This window comes from Brugia malayi (genome assembly GCF_000002995.4).
Source record: "Brugia malayi strain FR3 genome assembly, contig: Bm_v4_Chr4_scaffold_001, whole genome shotgun sequence".
Lineage (NCBI taxonomy): Eukaryota > Metazoa > Nematoda > Chromadorea > Rhabditida > Onchocercidae > Brugia > Brugia malayi.
Genome location: NW_025062478.1, coordinates 301,775 through 322,501, shown reverse-complemented (window position 1 = coordinate 322,501; position 20,727 = coordinate 301,775). Strand labels below are relative to the sequence as shown.

The 20,727-nt window shown below is 29.3% G+C and overlaps 4 protein-coding genes and 1 non-coding gene across 5 annotated transcripts; 3 read left to right on the top strand and 2 right to left on the bottom strand.

Annotated features, from left to right (window-relative positions):
* Window positions 1-261: 261 nt before the first annotated feature.
* On the top strand, window positions 262-4,569 carry Bm6544 (Uncharacterized protein; the record flags this gene model as incomplete). The annotated part of the gene is made up of 10 exons (XM_043081160.1): window positions 262-442; window positions 596-1,620; window positions 2,057-2,161; window positions 2,484-2,612; window positions 2,767-2,864; window positions 3,280-3,331; window positions 3,414-3,522; window positions 3,824-3,961; window positions 4,053-4,105; window positions 4,498-4,569. The coding sequence occupies 10 exons, from the start codon at window positions 262-264 to the stop codon at window positions 4,567-4,569; spliced, it is 1,962 nt and encodes a 653-aa protein (XP_042937094.1).
* Window positions 4,570-8,196: 3,627 nt separating this feature from the next.
* Window positions 8,197-9,869, top strand: Bma-grl-5 (Uncharacterized protein; the record flags this gene model as incomplete). The annotated part of the gene is made up of 4 exons (XM_043081159.1): window positions 8,197-8,247; window positions 8,472-8,526; window positions 8,770-8,864; window positions 9,684-9,869. The coding sequence occupies 4 exons, from the start codon at window positions 8,197-8,199 to the stop codon at window positions 9,867-9,869; spliced, it is 387 nt and encodes a 128-aa protein (XP_042937093.1).
* Window positions 9,870-12,278: 2,409 nt separating this feature from the next.
* Bma-zmp-3 (Matrixin family protein) lies at window positions 12,279-16,879 on the top strand (the record flags this gene model as incomplete). The annotated part of the gene is made up of 12 exons (XM_043081158.1): window positions 12,279-12,380; window positions 12,741-12,856; window positions 12,974-13,089; window positions 13,209-13,287; window positions 13,452-13,588; window positions 13,843-13,939; window positions 14,427-14,611; window positions 14,812-14,910; window positions 15,131-15,238; window positions 15,408-15,577; window positions 16,070-16,207; window positions 16,868-16,879. The coding sequence occupies 12 exons, from the start codon at window positions 12,279-12,281 to the stop codon at window positions 16,877-16,879; spliced, it is 1,359 nt and encodes a 452-aa protein (XP_042937092.1).
* Window positions 16,880-18,017: 1,138 nt separating this feature from the next.
* On the bottom strand, window positions 18,018-19,361 carry Bm8227 (HD domain containing protein; the record flags this gene model as incomplete). The annotated part of the gene is made up of 4 exons (XM_001902699.2): window positions 18,018-18,209; window positions 18,456-18,554; window positions 18,789-18,919; window positions 19,100-19,361. 4 exons carry the CDS (start codon window positions 19,359-19,361, stop codon window positions 18,018-18,020), a joined length of 684 nt encoding a protein of 227 aa, XP_001902734.1.
* A 1,148-nt stretch (window positions 19,362-20,509) lies between these two features.
* Bm14520 lies at window positions 20,510-20,593 on the bottom strand. The gene has a single exon. It is a non-coding gene; the product is annotated as a tRNA-Leu (tRNA).
* Window positions 20,594-20,727: the final 134 nt, after the last annotated feature.

The following is a 20,727-nucleotide window of genomic DNA, read 5'->3' as shown; positions in this document are numbered from 1 at the left end:
TTTAAATTTAATTTAATTTCAATTTAAGTTTCATATTTATGATATCAATATTTTTCAGTCTTAAATTGTATATACCGATGAAATAAATACCTATTTGAAGCAATTTTTTTGTGAAATTAATTCTTTATTTGATTCACTGATAACGTAGGTTATTATTCAACCGTAATGTATCCTTTAATTAATTAATTTTAGGAGTGCACAGTATATTTTTTGTGAATTAGTCTAATTAAAACTGTTCTATTGATTATTACAGCTCAGAAAATGCCACATAATATCAAGGAAGAGGAAGAGGAAGAGGAGGAGGAGGAGGAAGAGGAGGACGAAGCACCGATTAATTTACGTAAGAGTACTGGTTTCAAGATGGTTACCGGCGTGACACCAAACGTGAGTCAGACTACGACACAAATGATGAGTGGCGCTGATGGTCAGCAGACTAAAATAGGTTTCATTTATTAATTCAGGAGATTTTTATCTGCTCTTTGAATCACTTTTTAAAATTTATTAAATTCTCTCATTCACCGTCTTTACCTGTGGAGCATTGCGCTTCCGGAATATTTTGCTGACCTATGAAAGAAATTCATTTTCAAATTTTTAGTTCATGAAGCAACGACAACAGAGACAAAAGTGATTACATCACAAGGACAACCACGGGTCAAACTGGATCCGGCAGAGGCTGCGGCAAAGGAAGCAGAAACCCGTACGCAAGCTGAATTACGTCAGGCAAAACTTATTGCTGAGCAGAAAGAAGCAATGGAGAAAGCACAACAAGAAGCGCTTCAACGAGCTCACTTGGCTCAGCAGCAAGCTATAAAGGAAGCGCAAGAACGTGCCCAACGTGAGGCTCAGATGCGTGTTCAGCAAGCTCAAGCTGAGGCAAAGGCCAAGCAAGCCGAAGCTGAAGCAAAGGCCAGGCAAGCTGAAGCTGAAGCAAAAGCTAGGCAAGCCCAAGCTGAAGCAAAGGCCAGGCAAGCTGAAGCTGAAGCAAAAGCTAGGCAAGCTCAAGCTGAGGCAAAGGCTAAGCAAGCCCAAGCTGAAGCCAAGAAAAAAGCTGAGCAAGAAGCTTTACGACAAGCGGAACGTGAACGTGCAGAGCAACTGCGTGCCCAGCAACAGGCAAAGACAATAGCTGCTAAACAGGCTCAACAAGCTCAAATTCAAGCCCAGAATCAGCCATCAAATGTTCCACAGCAGAAGAAGCAACAAATTAATCAGCCACAGCCTCAAATGATAACAAAACAGCCCCAAGTGCAAGCATCAAAATATCAGGCACCAACAAAACAGGTGCAACAAATACCTCAACAACAACAGCAAAAAAAAGGTCCAGCAGTACCTGCAAAACCTGCACAAGCGCCATTAGCAAGTCAAACTGCGCCTTCAGCAGCAGTTAAAGGTGGTCCATCAGGTCATAGATTAGCTGCACAACGAGGTGGAGGGAGCATGCAGCAACAAATATCTGCAACACCTGCTCAGCAGCAGACATCGGTGGCGCAATTAATTCCAAACACTGGAGAGAGGGTTGAAGTGATGCGGGGCGGTGATGTACAGCAAGCTTACCTCAGCAGTATCATCAAGCCTGCAGAGGCATTACCGCAACAAGAAGTGAAGCCAATACATACTCAGGTAACTCTCTTTTACTTTTACTCTTACTCATCAAGTTAAGGCTAATTGCAACTATCATTCTGAGAAAAAATAAGTAGTTACTTACTATATAGTTACTTGCGTAAGTAATATCATACTATACCAGTTATTTGATATAATATTTTTAATATTTAAATTTATACGAAATGCGTACCTTAATGTTATGCAAATATTACGAGTACAATAAGAGAGCGTAGACTGTGAAGGAATCTTTGTAAATATGTTCATTGTATCAATGAAAAAGTAAATATTCTTATGTTTAAATTCAGTTTTCTTGCAAATGTAAAGCTAATAGAAATTGCAAAAGAAGCAATTCAAATGAAAATTAATTTTCTACAATAACTTAAATTTATTTTAATTAAATAAAATTAGAAAGAAAAAATTTTAATTTGATCATGGATTTTAGCATAAATTTCAGGATGATCAATCATGGGTAACACAAAATCGAATACCCGTTGAAATTCAAGCTCCTCAACCAGCAAAAATCACCATACCGGATTTACACGGAAGTGTTGAAGTGAAGGTGAAAAAGAAATTTTAAAATTTAAACCAATGAGAATTAAATTTACGAAAATCGAAGATATTTGAAGGTTATGAACAGCTGATTGATTTATTCATTTGTAAAGTATATCTCTGAGTTACTCTTTTTGCAAGATTAAATTTCAATTTAGCAACTATCGAAGGATATATTCTTTGTTAGCAGAGAATTTTTTTTTTTTTTAAATAAAATTAAAAACGGTCGAAACTTTGACTTAGAAAAAAATAAATGAGAAAACAGAAATTGTATGAGAGTGAATATCAATTAATTTTGAAGAAAGTATTTCTAATTTGAAAGAATATTTTAGCCAACAGTGATTGTTCCACGGCCAGTGCAAACAACTCGGGTAGAATGGAATGAATTCCCGCAGGAAGAAGCAAAAGAAATGATAGATGTTCCGAGGGTTAAAACCGGTGAATGGCATCCGGACAATCAGGTTTCTGGATTTTGTATGGAATGGATGTTCCGTTAATTACTTCTAATTTTCTAGACACAGTACTGTAAGAAGAGCGCATACCTTCAGAAGAAGTATGTCATTGAGGAAAGGATGAATTTTTTGATTAAATCTTGAAATTTTTCAAAATTCATAGAATGAAATTATTGGTGCACAATCGGTCAGAAGCGCATATCAGCCTGGTCGTATTGGGCACATTTGGCCTCCGCCACAAAATGAAAATATCGCACCACGGTTCGTACATTTTTCTCAGTTATTATTTTTTGTACTTTTATTTAGAAGTCCAAATTTATGTGAATTAGACCCTAGGACATTTGGTCATCTAATATCATTGGCCATATGCTAATCAGTTCAATCATTTGATCATTCTTATCAGTGCATCGAAATTTATTTTCTTTAACCTTTACATTCTATCTTCTAAATACATTCAACAGAAATGGTACACAAGAAAGGCATTTGATTACTGTGATAGAATCATTTTGAGTTCAAATTTTGATGTCGGAAGAATCATTTGAGTTTAGATTTTAATGTCGGAAGAATAAATCGAATTCAGATTTTAATGCCGGAAATTTAAGTAAAGTTAACCTTAAATAATATTAACATTTATTATTGTGAAGAAAGACAACTTGAAATGATTTTATTTTTACAGACAAGAAGTGACAGTAACTAAAGCAGCTGAAGATACGGCTTGGAGACGTGATGTAAGCAATAATTTCGAGTGATAACTAATTCCAATTAAGAATTCACCTTAAAAAAGAAGAGTTTTTTTTGTAGCAATTTCAGACGAAAATGGAAACTGAAACCGGAACAGCTTGGAGTAAAACAGTTCCGCATAATTTACAAAGAGTTTGGCCACCACCTGAAAATGAAGTTCGTATAGACAGATCTGTAGGTAGGCCATCAATTTATTAATTTTCGTCTTTAAATTCAAAATAATTGAAACTAATATAAGCGTTCATAACATTTCTTTTTTTTTTCTTTTTTTTGATAAATAATATTAAATATTTTTTAATATCGTAAATAAATATTGATTTTCGGATGACTTCCTGATGTGAAATTCCTTTCCGTTTACTTTGTTCCGATACGTTGATGATTCCTTCAAATTTGGTCCAATCTTTATTTAAACTTTGACATTTTCAGGAAAAATATCTGAAAAATATATTTCGCAAAATTAAAAAGAAAAAAAATTTTAGGTTCTCGATTAAAAACCGTTCAATGGCCACCACCAGAATTTGAACAGCAAATTCAACAGGATGTTGACATTCTTCAAACACGATTACCTGTGAAGCCAAATCAACGTCAGTGGCCACCGCCACCGCCTGAATACAGACGTAAGTTGCGTGAAATACGAGAAAATCCAAAAATTTTCAGATTTCTTTTCAAACTGTCATAAATTAATGCATTTGTTGAATAAATTTTCAGCTGTTGTAGAGCAGAATGAAACAGTGATGGAACAGAAGACAACGACAAAAGAAGTTAGCAAGTTTTAACCTTTGACATCTAACCTTTGACATTTTGCAGTCATTCATTGTTTCACTAACTGAAATAAATTAATGTTTAATGGCACCAAAAATAAATTTCAATTTTTTTCTTAAAACATTTTTTGATGTCTCTCCCTCTCCCTCTCTCTCTCTCTCTCTACTCTTTTGTCACAATCTTTTTAGATATTTTTCTTTTTTCATATTTCTCGAATTAAATTAAAAAAAAAAACAATTTTTTAGTTTATTTAAATTTGATTATATAAAAGACAGCATTTCTCGAAATTCATATTCAATTCATTGCAGAACATTCGTTCATATTATTTTTCCGGTTTTCTTCGTAACCGGAAAAGTTGTCCATTATTTTCTTCAAATTATGAAAATTTCAGACACCCACTCAACAGATGCAAAAGAGGAATACAATAACGAAAGGAATGGTACGTGTTGGAGGAGGAAGATGAAATTAACTTTTCTCTCTCTCTCTCTCTCCCTCTCTTTCCCTCTCTCTCTCTCTCATTTCCTTTGTGTCGTTCGAACAATTTGCAAGCACAATAAATTTTAAAGTGCAAATGTAACAAAGATGCCATGCAGAACTATTAATTAATTAATTAATTAATGAGTGTCTTAAGCACTTCCTTTCTTTCATCTTTTTTTTTTATTATTTGCTTATTCTGAAATTAAAGTATTATTCTGTGAAATATTTCATTGTATATTTCAATCATTCAATACATTTTGTCAATCTTTTCAATCTGAGTGAATAAAAATTTGACAAATTTTTGAGAATCCATAGACATTCCCATGTAAATAATAATGTAAATATCTCATACAGTAAACAAAATTTGATAAAATCCTTTCTAAACAAACATAAACTTTTTAAATTATCGATTGAAGTTGGCTATAAATTATTATCTCTTTAAATTACAAACGATGATGAAAGGAATTTAAAAAATGAAAAAACAACTGACTTCCAATAAATTGAAAACAAGTTTGTATTAATATTATAATAATGAAAGTATTACCAATGAAATGAGAATAGTAATAACAAACCATTTAGCTTCTGATGGCACTAATTAATCGATCAAAAAATAAACAATCCCAAAGGTCAGATTTAGAGGTCAGATATGGTCAAATACTGAAATATGAACAAATAAATAGAATGGTGACATTCCGATGGAATTTCAATTGATGAATGACAGGTAATGAAGGATTCAACAGATGAAGAAGGCCTGAAGCCTTAACTGATCACTGTCAACCTAAAACAATTTTTGAAATTAACAATACTAAGGCAAAATCGCTACCAGCCCCGCCAATTTAAGCTTGAAATAGCATATTTTTTATAGGAATAATGCAGATTTGTCACATCAAAGGTTGATCTCGATCGGAATAATGGGGATTTGTCACATCAAAGGTTGATCTCGATCGGAATAATGGGGATTTGTCACATCAAAGGTTGATCTCGATCTGAATAATGGGGATTTGTCACATCAAAGGTTGATCTCGATCGGAATAATGGGGATTTGTCACATCAAAGGTTGATCTCGATCGGAATAATGGGGATTTGTCACATCAAAGGTTGATCTCGATCGGAGTAATGCAGATTTGTCACATCAAAGGCTATTGCCGTGAAGAGGTGACATCAACAATAATCGGAATCAGTTAGTATTGTAAACATATTTTAGAATAATTTCGAGATCACTTACTTATGCAGTAGAACAGAAATGTGCGAAAAAGCTAAAGTATTCCTTTCATTGATTTCTAATTCTATTCGAATGGCTTTTTCAATTTAATTATAAATTTAACTAAATTCAATTACTCTTTCCAGCAATTAATAATTTTATTTCATTTTTCTCTATCAATAAACTATCTGTAATACAATCAAATGAAATGAAATTATGATTATTCCATTTTAACAAACATTTAGATTTAATCAAACAAAAAATTCAAATGAGCTCTAATGGAGCTATGCATCATCCATAAATCCATAAAAGTTTATAAATTATCTAAAACAATCCAGTATTCCGGAAAAAAACACAATCGGAAATTAACAATCGTTGAATTGGTATTACCTTTTTATTTTAGCATCTAGAAAAGATTTATTAAAAATAAATACTAAATTTATGATCGTAATTTTGCTTCTTATTTTTTTTGTTACTTCAATTGCACTACTAAATTGCACCAAAATAATAAATTACTAATTTTTCAAAATAATTTAAATTAAAATCAACACAAAAAATCTTATTCTTATAATTTTGATATAACCATAAAACATAAAAAATTGTACAACTATGTTTTGAATTTATTTTTTTAAAGGATTTTTAGAATTACACACTTTTAATTAATTTTGGAACTAATATATATAATTACTTTTCCTTGTTCGTTACTAGATTTTTTAGGTAATCTTGTTTTCATTTTTCATTTCTAATTTAATTGGTTAGTAATTTGGTACGCAAGTGATTAAATAATTTTGAAACATTTAAACAAACATTTAATATAAACTTAGAGAAATGAGTGGTTTCCGCTGATAACAATTGATAAACTTGATATTTTGATAATTTATCAAAAAAAGATTGTTCTATAATTAGACTTCTAATTTTATAGCAACGATTTAATTTAACTTTTTAACTTTTCTGTGAACAAAATGTAAAATAATAAATAATAATCAGGTGGGAATTTATAATTATGAGTTGCTTTCATATCTTATTTTGTTGCTTTTTCTTCTAATTTAAAATTAATGATAAATTTCTTCTTAAAGTTTTAGCCTCAACCTGAAAACCTCAGAAAATGCATCAAAGTAAAAATTTTGTTGAGAAACAATAAAATAATATCAAAGAAAGATAATAATTAATTAGAGCGATCGCAGCATGTAAAATGCACTTCTAAAAAACAAAACAAAAAAAAAAAATTTGAAATTTTCATGAAAGGAAGAAAATTGGAGAAAAAAAAAAAATGAAATTATGTTTGTTTCGTTTGACAGCGAATAGTAAAAGCAATGAGTGGACAAAATCAAATCAAAATCGTAAAATTTTATCAAAAGGATGAACGAGTGCATTTGTCGAAATATCCTTTTTTGGATGATTCCTTCAATTTTCTTTCTTTTTTTTTTTTTTTTTTTGTTAATTTAAAAAAATGAAAATTAAATTTAAAGAAAAATATAACTTTTCAAAAGTATTTATTATTGTATTATTTTAAACGAATGCTAGTTAGAAACATTTTTTATTTTTTCATTCCTTTCGTTTGATTTTATTTATTTTGTCGCAATTTTAACTTAGAATTCAAAAAAAAAAAAAAAAAAGACTGAAACGTAAATTTTGTTTGAATATTTTGTTTCATTTTCTTTTCTTATTATACTTTTTGGATAAAAATTACAAATTTCAATTTAACATATTTTCATTATCAAAAAAAAAAAAAACTTTAAAGCAAATTGCTATTATCAAATTGATATTATCACTATCACAATGCGACATTCTTATCATTACTCAAACAAAATGCATTACTTATATTCATTTAGTTACTTAAGTAAATAATAATAATAATAATATCATTGAAGAAGCATTGATGAAATATAGCAAAGAGATAATTTTTATTATTTACTCGATCTACCTTGCTAATTACACAAACCAGGTAAGTCTCTTTGTTCTAGTCACTTCCATTTATTCATTTTTAAGTTTCATTCTTTGTCGCATTTTTCTTCCCTTTTCAAAATTCTTTTCACAACTGTTAAACCATTTTGCATAATAACTTAGTCGCTTATTTGTCAAAACTTTTTTTAAAAAAAAAGTTTCTAAGAAATAAATAAAATTATTTCAAAAGCAAACGAAAAGAAAATTTAATTGTTGTATTTGCTGTGAAATTCAAATCTTTTTTTTCTAATTTTTGATAAATAACTATGAATAACTTAGCTTTTCGTCATAGATATTAAACATTACTATGAGTAAATCTCTAAAATAATACTTTTAAGGAAAAGTAATAACTTATTGTCAATTCATAGCTAACAAATACTTTCATCAAAAAGTTTGATATTATTATAACTTTATCTTTTCTAGGCTACCATTACAGATGACAAACGAAACGAACAAAGCACATCCACCATGTCATCAATAATTATACCTAAACATGAATCATTCCCCAAAAAAAATTATGTAAGTTTGATTTATGCTTTTCAGTAAGTTTTTTTTTTTTAGTTTTCTCATTCACGTACGTAACAATCATTTTACATCTATCAGCAAAGGTCAGAGTTCACCGTGCTAAAAACAACTGTTAGCATATCATCAGCGTTTCATTGTTTATTATAAAGTCAAAGTTAACTTTCTTCATTATATAAAATACTTTTGTCATCTGAAATGAAATCAAATGAAATTTACAGAGCAAAGCAAATGACAGTCACCCCATTTCATCAATTAATACAAACATTTCTGAAGGTATGCACTAATTACCTTTTCAATTTCTACTACTATTTAACAGTCCAAAAGTAAACTTTTTAAGTACTTTTAAAATTAACCTAACAGTTAATTTATTGCAATGACCATTTAATTGCACCAACTTAACTTATTCATTTGCTAAAAAATTTTAAAAATTTTAAAAATTTACTCTAAAAAAAATTTTGTAACTTTTGAAAGTTTAATTAAGCTAACTTTCATTTGAATTATTTTATTGAATTGAAGTAGCAAAGAATAAACAAGAAAATATTACGCGCTTTTCTCCATCCCTCAACAACACTGAATGCAATGACCTTACTATGCGCAAAGTGATCATGCAGGTTAATTCTTGTTGACAATTTTAAATTTAATTTAATCTCTTTAAAAGCAGAACTGTTTCTTCTGAACATAAAAGCTTGCAGATGGCATAGAAGAATTCAATGCATATAATTTTACAGTATAATCGATTATATTTCAATTTATCAGTGTAATAGTTTTAATTTTATCAAAAATAAGTAATAAATTGGAAATTAATTATTATCGAATTTTAAAGCTTCAAAGAACTGAGAAAAAGTATTGGTGAAATGAATCAACAATTTGTTTTCTTCATAATTATAATTTAAAAAAAAATAATTTATTTGTAGAATCAAATTTTCAACAGATTAAGTTTACTTTTTGATTTGTTTAGATGAAAGATGAAACTATGAAATTAAGAATTTGCGGTGAAACAGCTATGTCTTTAAATAAGTTTTTAATTATACTTAAATTTTGTTAAAGGATTGAAATTTTCTTGTTTTGCTGCATTTAAAATTTATTTAACGCTTAATCAAAATAAATTTTATCACAAATAAAATCAATAAATCATATTGTACCATAAGAAAATCTACCAATTTATCATCATCCGATAAAATTTTTCAAATAATACATTAAATAATAACGATATCGAGAAAACTTCAGAAATAAATTAATAACTGGAAATTAAAATATAGTAGATGATGGACTGTTAAAAGTGAATTCTAATTTACGGTTCAAGTCTAACACTTAATTAAATTAATTAATTTGCTTAGATCAAATAATTAATTAAGCATTAATTGCATAACGGATAGAATTTTACCCTTTCACAAAATATTTAATCATTTCATTTCATTTCAAAATTTCAGAACATTCACTCAAATCCATCGACAGCAAAACGACAAATTCAATTAGCAATGCGTAAAAAGTTCAGTGGTTTCATTGACACAATCTGTTCCACTAAACCATTCAATTATTTGATAAATTCAGATTTGTACTGCGAAGTTCAACAACACAACATTACGTGTTTAGTGTTTCGTCAAGCTTTTCGATAAGTTTAAATATGCCACTCTCTCTCTCCCTCTCTCTCTCTCTCCCTCTCTCTCCCTCTCTCTCTCTCTCTCTCCATATCTTCCTTTTTAGTATAATTGAATTAATGTTTATTTCTTGACAATTAATTTAATAAAGTAACATTTTTATGCACAGAGTAATTCTCTTATAATACGAAATAAAAATTATTACAACGAATTTTCAAAAACGAATTTTTTTTAATTTTTCATCTTTATTTGTTTTTTGCTTTTTTTTTTTCTTTTTTTAAATTTAATTGTTCGTTTATTTTCTGATAATAAATGTTTGATTAAATTTTCATTGTATTTTATTATCATAAAAAATAAGAAAAGCATTCAATATTTTCACATTCAATATCTTTCATATTAATTTTAAAAAATTTCAAACCATCAAAAATTTAATTTGAATATTTTATTCATTAATCTGTCTAATTTTGCTTAAAAAGATTTCAGTTTAAAATGATTCATTCATTTTTGTTAAAATAAAGTATGTTAAATTGAAAAGTAAGTTTAATTCAATATTCGCTGTGCATTATTTCAATTACAATGAATTAAGAAAACATCGATAATAACTGACTAAACTTTAACTCTGCTCAACTAGCTGAGTATACACGTAAGTTACACGTAAGTAAAGAGTAATACTTAAACAACAAGAAAGGAAAATGAGTTATTAATTCATTAGCTGTGCCACGTTTTGTGCAAATATTTCATTATAATAATTGATATTTGTAAATATATTTTTTAAAAGAAAAAAAAATTTTGACATTGTCGTCGTATTCCTTTTTCATTCTTTGATCTTTTAAATAATTATTTAAATATTCGAAATCACATTAATTAACGGGTAGTACAGAGACTGAAGGCAATGCTTAATGGTTCGTAGGAATTTGTGACAAAAGTAAAAAAGAAAAAATTTAATTTCATTTAGTTAAAAAGTTAAATTTGTTCAATCGATCGATTAATGACCTTGTGTAGACCAAGTAGATAGATCATTAATTTTTTTTCTCTCATTTTCCACAAAATTCCAATGACTCATTCACAAAACAATTTTTTAAAAACTTCTTAAAAGGTTTTTACAGGTATTTGTGCATTGCTTTTTTTTGCAATATTTATTATAATGCGATGAATTTCTGATAATTTCGAATTTCACAATTCGTTTAGCTAATTTAAAATTCGAATTTTTGGTGACAATCAGAAATGATCGATAAAAGAAAGTAATATTAACAAATAGTAATGACATACCTTTGCCTTTGGTGGTTTGATCTTCTTTTAAATCTTAGAGATTATAAATGTTAAAGTTTACATTAAAAAAATGAATTATTGAAAATTTAAATCTAAAAATTTGGAACTTACAATTTCATTTGAATTCCTATTAAATGATGAACTCATCTTCTTACTGTGATGTGATCAGACCAATGCGCATTAATCATTCTTTGTTAAAAATTAAGTAATTAAATAACATTCAATTATTTTTTGACATTTTTCCCTTTTACATTCCTACTTTTAAACTTTTTCAATATCATTTCTTTACCATTTATTTAACATTTTTCTTTTAAATGCAGCGAAATCATTCGATCGATTATGTGCAAAACTGCGCCTGAATATTTGCGCCTCTCATGAAGTGTGCTGATTAATATACCATCAAATTAGTATAAATGATGCAAAATATTATTCAGTTCGTAACTTTTAGAAATAACTAGTCAGTTGATTTAAAGTTGAAAAGGAATTTTCAAATTTTGTGGAAGGAATTTTTGAAATTTATTCAAAACTACGATTCGTCCAAGAATTATGATTCTTCTAAAATGGGCAAAATCAAGTAAACAAGTATTTATTTCTTTTCCTTAGTGGCAGTGTTTATTTTAAAGTATTACTTAAGATTTTAATATTACTAACTTAACTTATGTTTACTTTAACTTTTTTACACTTTACTTATTGGTTAGCACCAGTACTTAACCATCAATACTTTACACTGACACACACAGAGAGAGAAGAAACGATTACAAAGGATTTTGCAGTCCTAAGTTCTTCTGTGCCAAATGTTCTATTTTTTTTCTTTTATTACATAGGTAATTACTTCGATGATTAATCAGTCAAATAATCATCCAAATTTATTGAAAATATAACTTCGAAATGCGTAAAGTTTGCAGAAAACGGAAAAAACAAATAACTTTTTCAGCTAAATATGGATGTTTTCATTTTATTGCTTAATGGAATATAACAAAGTTTACGGAAAATTATTTACGTCAAAATGATAAATTCTTGTATTTGTCGCAAATACAAAACGCTCACACTTTTTTAATTTGGTGAAAATTCCATTTTTCCATCTGTCAGAATTATAATAAATATATTTTTCAAAAATCAATTTCACTTTTTCTTCCAGAAATTTGATCGCTTTTCAAAATGTTACCAATAATTTTGATATTTCTCTCATCAGTTTCACTTTTCACGTTTTGTGACGTATCTACGAAACAAATCAATGAAATATCCGTGGAAAAAGCCGCTGTTAGTTAATTAATTACAGCCATTAAAGACAATTTTATTAATATTATTTGGTACCTCAGCATTGCTAATTTCAGGTTTTACTCATACCAAAATACCAAAAATATGCAAATTTGTTCATCCTAATATTCTATAGAAAGTAATTTATTTTTAAGGATGCTTAGAGCTTCTTTTTTTTCTTGCTCAGAAAGAGAGAGAGAGAGGGAGAGAGAGTTTTGCTCTCTTAGATATTATTCTCGAAAGTTTTGAACTTTAAAATTGACTTTTAAAAAACTTTGCATTACTTTTTCATTTTTTCTTTTAAAGGACAGAAATTTTGTATAAAAAATATTGAAATTTTTCTTAATTATAATGAATTTGTAGCAATATCTTAGCAATTACGGATATATGAAAGAGATTATCTCACTAACTCTGCCGAATGTACCATCCAGCGAAGTCATTTTACGGCACAATTCAGTAACTATTAGCGATGCACTTAAGTAACAAATTTCTTTTTTTTTTGTGTTATTTTCTTTCTTGAAATGAAAATAATTCACAACTAAAATCTTCTGTCTAAAAAATTAAATTAAATTTAAGTCAACTAAATTTCAATTCAGAAAATTTCAAAAATTTGCGGGTTTAAAACCAACCGGCAAATTAGATGCAGCAACTATGGAGAAAATGCAGCAAAAGCGCTGTGGTCGCCCAGATGTCATAGCATTACGACAAAAAGGTCTATCAACCATTTTTGAAATTGAAATTTATGATTATCGATTTTTGTGATCAGATCACTTCGTTGTTTCATTACAAAGGGAAATTTTAATCAATGACAGATTTATATAAATTTTACAGGTAAGTATAAATGGGAGAAGAGTGATCTAACCTATTCAATCGAATCATTAACAAGCGAACTATCTGAGAGTGAAGTGAGGTATTACTAATTTGTTGGAATGAGAAATGTTATGATTAGGAATTAAAGAATCAATCACACTTTACTTACTAATATTTATTAAGTTTTTATTCAATTCACATTTTCTGATTTTCTTTAAAATATGAAATTAACTTTGCATTAAATTAAAGAAATAGAATTTTCAGAGATGCACTCAAAAAGGCGTTTGATACGTGGTCAGCCGTGACACGTATAACGTTAAATGAAATATCCGAAAAGGCTGACATAACAATTGCGTTTGCAAGACGTATGCACAATGACCCATGGCCTTTTGATGGAGAAGGTCAAAGTTTAATTTTTCAAAAGAGAAATAGAATTTTTTGCATTTCTGAAATTTAATGAAGTTGAAATTTCGTATTCAATCAATTTTCCAGTTGAAAGCAATCTTCAAGGAATGCTAATTGCAAGTCTATCGTAAAAATCAATGAATGCCAATAAAGTGTCAAATGCTAATATACCTAATACGTCCCTTTGTAGCTAAATTCTGAATACGAAAAAAAATGATCCAAAAAAAGAAACCTGAAATTATCTTTGCAGGTGGTATACTAGCACATGCGACACTGCCATCTTCCGGTATTCTTCATTTTGATTCAGACGAGAAATGGGTGTATATGAATTCAGATGCCATTTCAAGGTGTACACTAATAATTTCCAAATATTCAGTTGCTTGATTCATTGATTTTAGTTGAAGATGCAAAGTGTTAAAATATATTTCTAAAGTGAATTGAAGAGCATATTCATTTAATTAATTAATTAACTAATTAATTAGCAGTGGTTTAGCAGGTGAATAGATTAAATACAATAATTGAAATGGTTAAAAATAGATGCAAATTGTAATGATCAAAAGTAGCTGAGCTAATAAAAAATTCTCTTTTAATAATTAGCCTATAAGAATTACTGTAATTAATTAAATTTTCTTTTCTTTTCCTTTCATTACTTGTAATTGTTATGTGAAATTGAAAAAAATTTTTCAGCAAATAAATTTGAAATATTAAAAATTTGATTTTTTTGTTAATAGAGATTAAATCAATGAATGAAAGATGATATGATAGATTTGTTCAAGATAAGTTAACTTATCAGTTACTATGTAAACTTAAAGTTATTCTTAACTTTTACTTTAGATATGATACTACGGATGTACTACAAGTAGCAATCCATGAAATTGGACATGTGCTAGGTCTCGAGCATTCTGCAGATTCTGATTCCATTATGCTACCATTCTATCGCGACACAGTTGACAATCGTGGAAATTACATCACACCCAAATTGTCTGCATCAGATGTTAGAAACATACAGTATCTTTATGGTAATTTATTTATTTTATAGTGAAATAACTCAGATCAAATAAATTTTATTTCTGAAATTGTGAAAAAATTATTTTGCTTCGAACAAAAATTATTACTAAATCGTGGAGAAAAGAAATAATAATTTAACTATAATTATAGCATAAATTAAATGTTATAAACTGATTGACAATCAATAACTAACTGATTGTCTCATTTTCAGGAATAAATGATAAAGAAACAAATCAAAGAGGTCAAACAACAACAACAACAATAACAACAACAATAACAACAACAACAACAACAACACGACGACAACAAGTATCATTTATAAACAAAGATCGAAAAAACGAGATCTTTTCATGAAATATTTTGATTTTTTTTATAAACATAAATGTTTTCTTTTCTATACATATCGTTCGTTTTTTTCTGTAAGGATTGTCACACTATTATCACTTATCACTATAATCACTAATTATATATTTTAAAATCATACTGAAGATCTTTTAGATGATCTAATGCTGATACTGGTAGTAATTCAGAGTATGGTTCTAATTTTGGAACTGATTCATCGAATGATGACAATGATTTCAACAGTGATAAGAAAATAGATATCAACTGTCCGGATGAAGTTGATGGTATCATTACAAGTAAGCCTTACCTTCATAGGATGATTGATTGATAGTATTCGCAATGTGCGATATAAAGTGATAAATGATGTTATCAGTAGAGGAGATCATTCAATAATTGCATGATCTTATCACCATGATAATATCATATCACGAGAAGATAACATTGACAATGCACAATTCATTTCAGCGGATGGTTCAAATTATTTGTTCAGCGGTAACAAAGTATATGAATTTGATCGTTCAGGCGTTAAAAAAGAATATTTGTTGAAGAATCTCTTCCCAAATGGACCTCCGTTCGTTCAAGGCGCATTATCGAATTCACGTACGGATAAGACGCTTCTATTTCACGGAAAAATGGTATATTCATGTTTGAATTAAATTTTGCATAATGCTTTTTTGCACAAATCAAATTAATTTAGTTGAAGTTTTAATTAAGATTTATAGTTAGTAATAGTTAGAGCTAACATTAATATCAATTTATTTAGCTTATATAAAATCATCTCATTTCCAGTGTTTGAAATGTAATAATACTTTAGAATATTTGATTATCCTTTGTTGAATTTCAAAGATTGAAAATCCAAGTAACTTTGTTGATTTTAATTTTGATTTCAAGTGATTAGATGATAACTAAATTGTTAATATTATGTTCATTTTCAACAATGAACATTCATTTCTTTCTTATTTCAATCAAACTTTAATGTAAGATCAAAGATTAGATGAAAGGATGCAAATAACATTTTCTAATTTTAATTACCTTTCATTTACCTGTTTATACTATAATCAAATTATTTCCTAATTTTGATTATAAATGAAAAATTTTTATGGAGCAGCAAAAAATGTCTTCCGCAGGTTTTTGTATATAATCTTGAAAAAAGTACAAAGAAATTTGTATTACAACCAAATTATCCGAAGAAATTGCCAACTGCTTTAAATTTCAAACCAATGGGCGCATTTTTATGGCATGAAGGATCACAGATTTTAATTAATGTAAGAGTATAAATCTTTTAATTAAATTTATTTTTATTTCTGTTTTTTTTTTTTTCTTAGAAGAAAATTTTAAATGAAATATTTGACTTTTCAGCTAAGGAACTTCGATAAATTAAATGTTAATTTAAATTAAATTAACATTTAATTTATTGAAGAAATTATGCAAAGTGAGAGAGAGAGAGAGAGAGAGAGAGAGAGGAAAGAGAAGAGAATATGAATTTGTTATTGTCTTAAGAAATGTGAAATAAGTCAAATTATATTATTTTCATTCTTTTATCACAAATCATTTTCAAGTTGCATTATAGCATCGATTACATCTATTCTAATTTCAATAAAATCTAAATTATGATACGAGAATGATCTGAAAATGATACGAGAATGATCTGAAAATGATACGAGAATAATCTGAAAATGATACGAGAATGATCTGAAAATGATACGAGAATGATCTGAAAATGATACGAGAATGATCTGCTTACTTTCATTTGAGGGTAATCATTTTGCGACATATGACGAGAACTGGAATCGTGTCACATTACAAAATGAAGTGATAAATTATTTCGATAACTTTCCGGCAGAACCAATTCGAGGTAATACAATTCAATCTGTGACAAACTTTTTGATACGTATAATTAGCAATTCAGTAAGTAATTTGTTAGTTGTCTTAATTGAAACTGTGAACTTTTCCGGTGTACTTATCCGGCGAATGAGAGTGCTGTTGTTTGGTGACAACAAAGTTTACAAATATGACATCAAAGAAAAAAGAGTAATTGGAAGAGCGATGCCATTAAAGACATTTCTTCATTGCTAAGTTTAACTTTTGTGTAAGTACTTTTCACGGAATGAATTAAATTGCAACTTTCCGATGATAAAATAGTAAATTTTAGTGTCAAATAACTATTTTTAAGATGAAAAAGATGAAAAAGAAATTAATTTATAATTTCAAAATCAATTTGAGAATCAAATAGTATCTCACACATTTGAAATGAAATAATCTTTCATGTCAAATGTTTCAGATTGAAAAATTAAATGAAATATAACAAATTTATCTAATATTTTCAGCATTGTTTATTGACATTACCAAAAATATCAGACAAATATCTAAGTAAATTGATCGTTCATTTTCATTAATATATTATTGCACATTTTAGGATCGAATATCGAAAAATTTTTTCAACCTTTTCCTATTTGTAATTATAATTCATAAAGTCTGGCGGAATTATCAGAGCTGTCCAATCGTCTTGTAATGATCATTCGTCTACAACACAAACGAATAAATACATACAGCGCCTGAAAGTGCTATCAGTACAATTTAACATCTATTTTAACCTTGAAAATTGCACTATTAATGCTAAGGTGCTAAGTGATAAATAATTTGAAGTTTAATTTCAAACAAAGAATAACAACGATACCTGTCGCATAATTATGTCATATGGTCGACATTTTTTGTTGTTTGGATTTAATGAAGTGATTGTCTGCTATTTCTGTCCCATAATATCAACAATATCAGAAATTTGTTGAAATGAACAATTTCAAGAAGGTAAGTTTATAACCGAATTGAATTTCAATTCCGTACCGGTACCATTTTCCAACCTGATGGAATAAGATATGCCGGATATCACCTAATAACTATGTGAATCAAATCTGAGAGCATAATAAACTATTGGGAAATTTATCAAAATTGGCTCTCCAAATGATCAAAATGATAATTTTATCAGTGTTTATTAACATTGAATGAATAATGTTGCACAAATTGCGTCTAATACGTCTAATACAATTGTATGAAGTGCGAAAATTAAATATATGTGAGTCATTTGATATTTTTGTTGATAATATCATCCAAAGCTATTTCCAATGGACCATGTATTCCTCTGATAATTGATAACAAATCTTTCGCAAATAAAATATACTCTTTCACTTGCTGCTTTGTCCAGCCGAGTGGTACGCAACGCTCGATGTCACGGACGTTATACAGTTTATCAGCCAACTGTACAAGTTTTGCCTGAAATAGTCTCTTCTGCTGATAAAGGTCAACGAGTGATTGGCATCTGAGTGTTATCAAAGTTATCAGTCCATTGAACATAAATCAGGAGTGATAATTGGAAGATAACAGATTGAGAGAGGAAAAGTACGAAATCTAAGTCACATCTTTCTCAACCTTACACCTCCATTGATATTATTCTCTCTTAAAGCGTTTGTAGCATTTGCAATTGAGGAAACAAAATCATTTCGAAGAATTTAAACTTACTTTATGTGACAGTTTTGGTGCCTTTTCCAGTTCAGATTTTATTCTTGCTTCACGTTTCATACTTTTAATCACTGTGCATTCTTTAACGATATCTGCTACCTTAATGGAGAAAGAATTAAATTGACGTAACTTTTGTCTAATTGGGATTTTAAGCATTTTTTTTTTAAATTATAAAAATTTTTTTTACAAAAAAAAAAACATTTTCTAGATATTTTTGCATATAAATTCACGTAAATACTTTCATTCATTTTTTCTAAAACTAATTGAAAAAAAAAAGAAAAAAGAAAGAAACATTTCAAGAAATATTCATTTTCAAACAGCTCCGAGTACTACCTCATCGCCAAACATTTCTCGGATTTCTTCATCACTTGTTTTTGTGTCCTCAACAATATCATGCAGAATAGCAGCAATGATTGTTGCCGTATCTGTTATTTGTCCTTCATTTGTCAAGATGTAGGCGACACCTGTGACATAGTAGTATAGCAGTGGAAAATATTTCGGAAGTTTAATTAAATCAATAAAATAAATGGAAATTAAAAAATCAATCAACGATTGGTAAATGTGCATCTTACGATAAATAATCTCAAAGACAAAATGAAAAGTAATAATAAAACCTTAAGAGCACGTAAAGATAGATCACTTACCGATAGGATGGTTCACGTATGGCGTTTGCATGGCATCTTTTCTACGTTGTTGACGATGACGTCGTGCAGCTAAATCTGCAGCCTTGATAATGAGTGATATGTCACTGCCAAATACACGGCTGATTTCCGGTTTGCCATTAATCTTATCAAGCTTATCGGATACCTTTTCCGGCATTTCCGGATATATCGATTTGTAGGAAGGAGGAGGAGGAGGAGGGGGAGGGGTACTATGCTTTTCGTCTCGATCACCGCTTTCTGCCATTTTCGATCACAGATGAAACACTACTAATTAGCATAAATAATTAGACATGATACATATGGAAGACCAATGCAACGTTTATTTTCAACTTGGATTTACGACTCGATCGATCCTAGAGGTCCTAGGCTTGATTTGGATATCAGAAGTCCTAGGCCTGATTTGGGCATTAAAAGTTTCAAATTTCATTTCGAAGTATACAGATATCTCTTGTAACAGTAATGATAATATTTAAAGATGAGTAGCGAGTAGCGCAAATTAACTCACAAATCCTCAATTCAAGACAAACGTTACTTTTACCATATTTTCAACGTGTAAAGAATTTTCTGACCAGAATAAAATATCAAATTGTCAACAAAAAAGTGGTATATATTGGTGAGGAATGCGACAATGTTCAAGAATGAAATGCGCAAATGCCTCGATGTCGCTCGCACAGGAACCCGTTCTCCTTTTCCGCCTAGCGAAATGTGCTGCTGTCGCTGTGAAGAAATCCTTCTCTCATACCTCTTTCATCTCTTTTTCAATCAATTTGAAATCATTCCTCATACAGAATGATTTCAAATTGACGCTGCTATAATTGCAGTGCAGATTTTATAACTTTTAAAATTTTTAAATTTTGCAGATTACAGTTAATTTTGCTTTTTTTTTTTACCAATTGAAAATATCGATAGCATCCAAATAATTTATCAAAATTTGCCGGGAAGAGAACTCTGGGATAGATTTCTTCTAGAAATTCAAATTAACTGAATTAAATGAATTCCTTTTTTTTTAACTTCAAGTTAATGCTACAATTTTATTTTCTTCAGTACAGGTAAGTAAGCTAAAGTAAATAGCACTCCAAATAATGATTCAAATATTTGATAGAATGGTTGGATACATTGCACTGATAACAATCATTCATCCATTTCTTATCACTCCTTCTCTTCTACCTAATTCGCTCGCCTTTTCATCTCTTTGTCACTCTCAGATAAACAATCTACCTGTCAATCTACCTGTCGCATGAATGTGACAATATGATGACGTGCAGTACGAACCACTCAGTTCTTTTGAAATTGGAGTGCCAAGACAGAAAAGCAGGTGCTTTTCCCCTTTTAACAATGTGTTCGATACAAAACCGAGCACACAGAGTGCAAAGAACACTCGGAATATTAAGCTGTCCGCCGCAGGATTCGAACCTGCGCCTACCGGAGTAGATTGCGACCTGAACGCAACGCCTTAGACCACTCGGCCAGACGGACTTCCGTGTCAATGGCTCACTGAGCAATTTATATCGAATAGTTGGCAGTGAAATAGTCTTTTGACTAATGCAACCGAGGGCTGTTCATCCCTCTCTCAGTTAGTATTCTCGGAGATGCCTGGGAGTAGCCCAACC